We start from the raw sequence: 9,579 nt of genomic DNA on the forward strand, positions 1-9,579 counted from the left end.
CGGCGAGTACCTGGAAAAAAAAATATCGGTACTTGATACCGAAATACTGTTATCGCCGCATCCCTAGTTAAGTGCTCGTTTTGGTCTAAGGGGCTAAAAAAATATACTCACCTGATCCTCCTGGATGCTAGATCGGTCCCCACGGGCTCTTCTCCCCCAGGCTCTAGCAGTCTAAGGACTTGTGGGGCCTGTGATGTCATCATGTCTAATACACCTGAGGACGCTGATGGACTTTCAACCTCCAGAGCAGAGAGAGGCGAGCGGTCTCTGCCGCAGGACCGAGGATCAGGTGAGTATATCTTCTTCTTTCCGGCCCCTAGACCAAAACGAGCACTTAACCCTTGCAGTGCTGGGGTATCCCTACTGTCAGGGTTAGTTTTTTTACCATTCCTGGAGTTCCTCTTTGGTAGCAGCGGACGTACTATGGTCCGCACAGCGGTGCTTGCCGTCTGATTTTGTGTGCAGAGATATCTCACTTTTGCTCATTTCTGAATTCTAGCCCTCGATCTTTTATGGTATTTTTTTCCTTTTCCCTCCATCTCTTTGAACTTGTGGTCATGCTGTGACATAACGAAACGGGCAAAAGCCGTCATGGGTCAGACGCTTCATGTCTTCTTTTAGTGTTGATGGGTAAATCAATTTCTCACAAGTCCCCGGATGAGGGAACCAGCGCAGCCTGTGTCGCGCGAGCGGGGGGACAGGTAGCGGCGCACAACTGTCTGCTTGCAGCGTCGGCCTGCGGTAATGGAGCCGCAGCTCGGCCTTAATCAAATATCTATCAGCCCGGGCAAACATCTCAGCGTAGCTTAGTGGGCTGATTTATATGGAGGCTCATGTACATCACACTCCATAACGTGTCTGTTTTACCCGGCATTATTCAGCCGTATGAAAAACCTGCCAGGAATTCATTGATCACAATCTTCGCTGGAGGAATGAGTTTCCGAGTGGCTGGTAATGAGGCCCGGCACACCGGCTCCTCTATCCCTCATTTCCATAATGCTTGGATTCTGTCACTGGCATCATTCCTTATTTACTGGAGGGCCCCCGAGTACTCAATACCCAGATGGGGAAGCGGAAACTCCCTCTGAGGCAGCAGGGTGCAATAAAGGTCGTGCTAGTCCGCTCTGTACACCCAATTACCGTCCCGCAATCGTACCGCTGCCAATTTTGCACCCACTTGTACCCTGAAGGACCTGCAGAATTTGCACCCGCAGCCTGAACCCCGCTCCTGCTTTCACCACAACAAAGAGCTGTCACAATACATGACAACCCCCTGCACAGTTCTAAAGGCTGGCATGTGAGACCAGAAACTGTCGGATGAGAGACTTCTGCGATGTTACAAGAGACTTCTGCTGTGTTGCAGATGGCAGCTAGTGACTGCTGCTTTTCTTCTAGCTCCGGATGTTGTGTTACAAGGTGCAAACAGAAAAAGACCGGAGCATTACTGGAAATTGCTAGAAACTGCTGTCTTTTTTTTTTTATATTAGGGGAGTCCTAGAGCCTGCTAAGTTGCCGGAGAAGATTGGTAGAGGCTATTACTGTGTTGTCCGAGACAGATATAAGCTGCTGCCGTGTTGCAGGTGACTGCTAGGGCTGCCACCATGTTGCAGGTGACTGCTAGGGGCTGCCACCATGTTGCAGGCGACTGCTAGGGGCTGCCACCATGTTGCAGGCGACTGCTAGGGGCTAACATAATACAGGAGACTACTAGGGACTGCTGCCATGTTACAGGAGACTACTAGGGGCAAACATGTAAAGGCTGTTACCACGTCATCTGAGACCAGTATAAGCTGCTGCCAAGTTACAGGAGACTAGGGGGCTGCCACCATGTTACAGGAGACTGCTAGGGGACCGCTGCCATGTTACAGGAGACTGATAAGGTCTGCCATTCTATAGGAGACTGCTAGGAGCTGCTGCCATTTTACAGAATGTTGCTAGCATGTTAGCTAAATTACATGCCGTGTTATTGTGTATGTTGCCTGCAGTTTGCTGGTGTTTGGATTAAACTAAACTCACCTTTCCTGTTGTAGGTTTTGCATGCAGAAGAGCGTGAAGCTGGTTCCTGGAGTCACTTTGGACCTCATTGAAAAGTAAGTTGAGAACTTTTGAATGCGATCTTCAGCTCCCATGAATGATTGTGTACTTCCCACCCGCCATTGTTCTGTCTGTAGTTCCCACCCGCCATTGTTCTGTCTGTAGTTCCCACCCGCCATTGTTCTGTCTGTAGTTCCCACCCGCCATTGTTCCGTTTGTAGTTCCCACCCGCCATTGTTCTGTCTGTAGTTCCCACCCACCATTGTTCTGTCTGTAGTTCCCACCCACCATTGTTCTGTCTGTTCCTTCACACTTCTCAGCCTTGGTGCCCCCGATGTTGAATAGACTCGGTCGCTATGTTGACTCATTTTAGGATTGCTCTAATACAGAGAGAATCTTTAGAACCACCTTCTGCCCAGGAGGCAGGCTCCATACTGGTTCCAGGGCCACAGACAATGGACCCTTTTATCTGACATTCCGAGGAACAGCACCGGGCTGACTTTCTTTACACTTCGATATGAAAGCAGTTGTAAGAGGGTCTTATTCAGAAGGTTATCCAACACATCTGCCCCCTGGTACACTGTGCTGTTCTTGAATCACTTGGCACCCTAGTTTGAAAGAAAACAAAAAGTTTATGGGGTCATTTAAAAAGCAGCGGTATGACTGCACGGTGGCCATGCTGCTGTTTTTGTTTTGTTTTTTACTGTAAATGCACATTTATATTTACAGCAACAAGCTTTACAGATGTGTTTGTGCTGTTGTTCACCTCTAGGGGAGTGCCAAAGAAAAATAAGCTGGGAGGAAATCCCTGTCATGACCTATTCTGCAGTCATGAAGCTCTGTCCGAGCAGAGAAAATTCCATAAGGGACACCAAGGCTCGTGGTATGTGTAGCACAGCAAAGAATAAAGCAGAGCGGATAGCGATATCCACTGTTTTAAATGATCCCCTAAGTGCAAGAACAGTGTGCACCTAAACCACTTCACATCATATCCCTCACCTTCATCCCACCTTCCATATCACCATAAATGAGATCAAAGTTAGGCATACATCGGTTGGGCCGATTTATCCCTGATTTAAAACTGTCCTGCTGCTGGCCAATTTTTCACTGCTGTATCCGCTTGTCTCTTCATTCTTGTAGTAAAGCATCAAGCTGTGATCTTTATTGTGAATAAGTCACCCGCCCTCCGTAAAAGGTCCTTTCATCAGGCAAACAGTCATCACTGTGTTTGCCTGATGAGGAGACCTATTACGGATGAGGGGACCTATTACGGTTCGGGAAACATTGCCTCTTACACTGCGTCACCGTGACTGCTTAATGTCTCGATAAAGGCATCTGCTTATTGGACCTCCCAGTGCGGGTGACTTCTTCTCGATACGCGAGACATACCAGCATCTACCATTTTGATTGGGGTTCTGGTCTGGAGTGCGTTGGATCGAAAACTCTTAGGCTGGGGTCACACCTAGGCGTATCGAATATGCGCGCTTGTCCATACCCATAGGAAATAATGGGATTTTGGTGTTTGAGCGTTTTGCAGAGCGTTCGAATGCGCTACAAAACGCCCAGGTGTGAACCAGGCCTTAAGGGTTTTTTGTTTTTTTTTGTCGCTAGTAAATTTGGGCCTAGCCTGGTCTTTTAACATTGTCCTGCTGCTGGCCAGTTTTACTCTGCTGTATCTCATGCAGTATCTGAATTCTTGTACTAAAGCCTCAGCCTGTGCTCTTCGTCACCAGTATATTTGGGCCTAGCCTTGTTTAACATTGTTCTGCTGCTGGCCAGATTTACACTGCTAATGGTAAAAGAACAAAAAACTATTCTGCAGCCACATTTGTGCTGCCGGCGTACGCTGCCACTGAGCCCATGTGTTAAAATTGCATTGTTCCAAAACACCGTGTACAGCTTTAAGGCGTCCCCCCCGAAAATGTTATTTATAGGGTTTGTGTGTTTTCAAAAGCCGCATAAAAAGTCCCTCCCTCTGCCCTATGCTATTTTTTTTGCCTTTCTTGTTGTTCCCCATGGCAGTACCCGGCGCCCCAATGCATTTCACTTTTTTTTTTTCCACCTGTTAGCCCTAATCATTTTCTAGACTTTAATTAAAATGATTCAGCCTCCCTATAGGCTTCCATAGGATTGGCCCACGGTGAATGGAATCCGGGCACATTCACCCAGCCTTAGTTTTATAGGAAGGCTCTTGGCTGAGCGTCGATCGGGAACTGTTCGGGACGAGCTCACCTTGTGTTCATTAGACAACCTCTCACTGCCCAAAGCCTGGAATCAGCCAGGAGAAGATATAATTGGTTTTAGAGGAGTCAATCTCTGGAGACACAGTAGGTTCAGATTAATTAGAGACGTCCGTGAGCGGAGGGGCGGCGAGTAATTATTCAGATTCCGCACCGGCCGATAATCCAGAGCTCAATTAACTCCTCATCTGCTGGGATCATCTTCTCTTCAATCCTTTTTCTTTTTCCTTTTGTTACATTGAGACATATAACTTTTTCACCTTGAGAAATTATTAAACTTATTCCTATAGTACAGTTTTCTTTGAACTATTCACGTTAGTGCCGGCGCCCCAGGAGCTGACAATCTAATGCCCATCCCACAGTCATAGACACGCTAAAGCTAATTTAGTCAAAAGGAGAATTATGAGGCGAGTGATTTTCACTCAGCCTCATAATTTGAGCCGACGTGTGACAATGAAACTGTCGCAGGTCGTCTCAGTAGATCGGGAAGTGAGTGAACACATACCGGCGCTCGCTCACTTCTCGATCTATCTGTGCAGAGAGCCGTGACTGTCACTCACGGCTCCCTGCAGGGATTCCCTGTCCGATCCTCCAGCGCTGACTGGCGGAACGGACGGGGAAGGGGGCGGATACAGCTGGCTCTGCCTCTAGAGCCAGCTGTCACGCAGCTGGGTGGATCCAGACATAATTTTCGGGATCCATTCCGGCTGCGGCATCTCAGTATACCGTTAGCTGTAGCTCCCTATATACTGAGCTTAGGGTGACGGGAGGACGCTAGTTTGTGTCTTCCCGTTACCCTTAGGAGAACTATGGGGAAAAGGCCTAATCCCATAGTTCTCCTTTAAGCTGATCTGTGCTCAGGTGTTACCTGGAAGCTGTGCGTTGGTTCCTGCTGAAGGGGAGGGTTGGAGCTGCACCTGCAGAGATCACATGACCAAACACCTAGGCATTTGGTCATGTGATCTCTGCAGATGGAGGCCAGAGCAGAATTTCTTTTGCAGGAAAGGTAAGTAGTTGCATCCCTTCTGTCTAGACATTTCCAGCACTACTGGATAGTTATGTATAGGTCTGCCTTAAAGGGTATGCAAAACCAAACAATGGACCTCTCCTTTTTGATCCCCTTTTGTTCTGTTTAATATTGCTTTGAAAGTATTTTGTTATATTGTTTCAATGAATGCAAAAAATATACCCGTTGATCCTGCCAGAAATCGTGTGCACTGCAGTGTAATCAGTGTTGCCCTTTTCAGCTCTGTGAGCTACAGAACCGCTTCCCTTCAATGCTATGGAGATGAGAGGGAGAGTTGTTCTTTAGTCATAACACACTTTCTGTCCTAGAGTGACAATGCTGCTCCTTTTAAAGTGGACATTTACACTCAAAAATCAAATACTACCAATACATCCCTCTATGTAAGATGATTAATAATAACACAGAGATGTCAGGTGTAAAATGCTGTGATTTGGAAATACTGACACTTGCAGAACATTCACTTCCTGCTTTGAAAGGGCAAAATGACTTCAGTTTGCCAAAGCATTGCGCACTGGGATTGCCTTGTCATCAGCAGAGCATTGCTGGGAAATCTCATCTGTAATCTCAAGAGATCTCAAGGTATTTTCCTCCCTGGAGATGATGTGCATGGTCACATGTGCCAGTAATCAAGGAAGTAAAAGGAGAGCTAGTAATCTGCCCTTAGTAAACATGGCCGCTGTCAGAAGGCTGGGGAAGAAAAGAGAAATAAGGAATGTAAAGAATACAAAGCCGGCAATTATCTAGAAGTATGTGTCTGTAGATTGTCATCACTAAACATTTCTAAAGGCGTGTTTGTTGTTATATTGTCCGCTTTAAAGTAGAGCTGCAACAACCAATCGACTAAGTCGATTATAATCGATGATTGAAAAAGTTGTCAACGGTTTCAATCCTCGATTAATCGGCTTTCGATTAGTTGGCCCTGTTCACGGCTCCACACACGCCGCGCGCCGCACCTCCTCCCCGCCTCACGATCGCCGCTGCCAGACCCGCCAGCCCGCATCCACACGCCGCACCTCCTCCCGATTGAACTTGTAAATCGAACTTAAAAATCGGCTAACCGATTTTGAGAATTATCGTTAGCTGCGGCTCTACTTTAAAGATACTGTACGGTGAGCGAGCGTGGTCACCCAAGGACACATCTTTAAACTAGCGATCTGCAATTATTTATTTTTTACGTTTGGCAACACCGACGCTGAGAATGGCGGGAGGGCGAATTCCAGAATGAAATGTATTTTCTAGTAATCTGTGCAAAACCGATTCTTTTATGAAAGAAATGCCCGGCACGCGCTGACACGAGCGGGCGCAGCTCTGACGAAGGCCGTTAATGCGAGAATAATTGGTTGAAATGAATAATGGGCATCTTCCAGGCATGCACAGTCACCGCTGGGAGGAAATTGGATGCAGATTGCTGTCTCATTATATCCAGATCGTTACACGGAATTCAAAGAGCCACTCGGCGATGTCAGTGCGGAATGCCCGAGAGGTCTGCCGGCTGCCACTTAAGTCCTACTCCGGTAACGATATAAAACTGAAGCCGCGAGATCCTCACAAGGAGGACAAGTCCATTGCTGCGCTCCACGCCGTTCCCCTTGGTCTGGGAACCCCCAGATGTGATGCAGGCGAGGATTTCCCAGATACACCCACTGCAGCCTTCTCATCTCTCACATCTCTCATCTCTGCAGCACGCTGGCAGGGTACAGGCTTCTCTACTAAGGCTGTGGCTGATCTCTAAAGGAAACAAACTGTAAAGCCGGCCATACACCTATAGGATTATCTGCAGATCTTCTATGCTCAAAGGGAAAAAGTGCCACAGATTCCTCCATCTACGCTACACTGTGTGGATGGAGGAATCTCCCGCTGGGCCAAGCTGCAGTATCTTGCTAGTCGGCCCCGCTGGCTCTCAAAATACCTGAACAATCTGATTGGATGCAGGCACTGTTCAGGTATTTTGACAGCCAGCGGGGCCGACTAGCAAGATACTGCAGCTTGGCCCAGTGGCAGTACATTGAAGTCAATCGCCGCATTCCTAAGTTTCGGTCCAGTGCGATCTGCAAAAATGCTGCATTTTTGCATAATTTTGCAGATCGCACTTGACCGGAACGCAGGCACTAATGTGCTTGCATTGCTGGTGCGGGCGATCACTCTGAGGGCGGGTGCGTGGCTGTGGTGCCATTGACTTCAATGCACCACCACACCCCCTCCCACCCCTGAATGCAGGGAGCCGGCCGCATTGCGTTCTAGAGGCCGAACACTCTGCAACGCAGACTTTGTGGTGTGCACCGGCCCTCTCTTCTCTCTCTCCTCGCGCTCTCTCCTCCCTCTCTCTCCTCTCTCTTTTCTTACCTCCACTGCAGCAGCTTCCCAAGTCTCCTCTCTCCTTCCCATCTGTGGCATCTGACACATTCAGCCGCACGAGCACTGCGGGAGGACACGACACATGTCAGTGGGCCAATCGCGATCTACCAGTGTTTGCTTTGCGATCTACTGGTAGATTGCAATCTACCTAATGGGCACCCCTGAGTTACAGTATATAGTATTTTCAGGGGAAACAGGGTATATACTATATACCCTGTTTCCCCCGAAAATAAGACCTAGTACTATTTTTGGGAATTGCTAAAATATAAGAACTACCCCGAAAATAAGACCTAGTTGTGACCATTCCCAGGGCCGGTGGTGGCATAAGGGGGAACTTGAAGAGCCGCGGGAGAAAATCAGCCAGCGCTAGAGGAAGCGAGGCGGCATCGGAGGGAGCAGAGCCGCATAAGCCGATGCCTCCTCTATAGCGCCGGCTCCTGTCACAGGGTGAGTGATACCAAATGCACTCCGTGAGGAATCCACAGTGAAAGCTTCGCTCATTCTGGCCAGTGATTGGTTACCAAATTGCTCTTGGAAAGGAATCACTGTTCCCTGGTCGGGGAAGGAGCACACATTGTCATTTTTTGCCTTGCACCTCAGACAGTGTCAGTGGAACGTTCTGTCTGCGCACATTGTTCTCTCGCTGGCTGTGCCTGCAGCGCTGCAGTGTGTCTCTTGTGTAACAGTTACGAATATCCTCCGCATTGTCGGGTCTCTGCAGTCTAGCAGAGTTCTGCAGCAGCCCTGTGCATACGTGTTTCCTTTGATGTTCACAGCTGGAAGCGAGGTGTAAGAAATAATTGGGGATGAGAAGACGAGTTCAGATTTTGTGTGCGTTTAATGCGCGTACCTCCCAAGTTTTTGAGATAGAGACGACATTTCCAGTCCCAGGTATATGGACGGAGGGTGATGCCTTTGACCTTTCTCTGCTCGCCCCTCCACTATTCCGGGTAAAGCTGAACTTAAAGTGACATTAAACCCTCAGATTATTTAACATAAACCAATACTGTAATGTGCGCCTTACTGTAATCCATGGTAGTTTCCCTTCTCTTTGCTGCTCTTCCTTTTAAATCCTCATGTCTTCTCATGCTGGGGGGGACCTTCCCTTTGCAGCTCAGGGCCCCTTCCTGTAGTGCTGGCTCAGGTTACAAACCTACACACAGACACCATGTATCCATTCCTGAGACAAGGCAGTCTGCTGCAAAACAGAAGTTCTGCCCCAGCATGAGAAGAGATACAGATTTAAAAGGAAGAGCAGCAAAGAGAAGGGAAACTAACGTGGATTACAGTAAGGCGCACATTACAGTATTGTTTTATGTTAAAAAATCTGAGGGTTTAATGTCACTTTAAGGAAGATATAAAATGCACAAATGAAGAAAAGCAATGTGCTCATCTTTTTTTTTTTTTTACAGTGCCTGTACCTGAATCTGGCCTGACATGAGATTCTTGCTATCCCCTGTTTTTTTTATGTTACTGTGGGGGCTTTGGGGAAATATCAGAGATGTAAACAGACCCCTGATATTTCCCTTTTAAAATGCAGCCCCAGCACACAATGAACAGGAAGCTCTCAGTACAGAGGCTTCCTCTTCATTCACAATCTGGAGATTGTAAATATTTACTATCAACCCAGTGTCATAAATGGACAGGAATCTTCTGCACTGAGCTGCTTCCGGTTCATTCATAAAGTGGTTAAGTTACATACATAGTATGTATGTGAGCTGATAGTAAATATTTACTATGTCCCCATTCTTAAATGAACAGGAATAACTGGGGACTTGGTAAACTTACTATGTCCTCAGTTATTTATTTATAAACACTCAGCAATCAGTACTGATCACTGAGTGTTTGTCCTTCGCTCTCCATCCTCACTGCCCCGCCTGTCACAGGAGCTGAGCTCTCCTCCCCACACCGCCCCCCCTCCAC

General features: G+C 47.6%; 1 protein-coding gene across 1 annotated transcript in view; it reads left to right on the top strand.

The window, feature by feature from the left end:
* Positions 1-9,579, top strand: part of RPTOR (regulatory associated protein of MTOR complex 1) — a 158,894-nt gene that overhangs the window by 86,488 nt on the left and 62,827 nt on the right. Inside the window, exon 6 of the mRNA XM_018566513.1 lies at positions 2,031-2,090. Within this exon, the coding sequence (XP_018422015.1) occupies positions 2,031-2,090 (60 nt within the window). The remainder of the gene's footprint in view (positions 1-2,030; positions 2,091-9,579) is intronic.

This window comes from Nanorana parkeri, unplaced genomic scaffold (genome assembly GCF_000935625.1).
Source record: "Nanorana parkeri isolate BGI_ZX_2015 unplaced genomic scaffold, ASM93562v1 scaffold954, whole genome shotgun sequence".
In the NCBI taxonomy this organism is placed as follows: Eukaryota; Metazoa; Chordata; class Amphibia; order Anura; family Dicroglossidae; genus Nanorana; species Nanorana parkeri.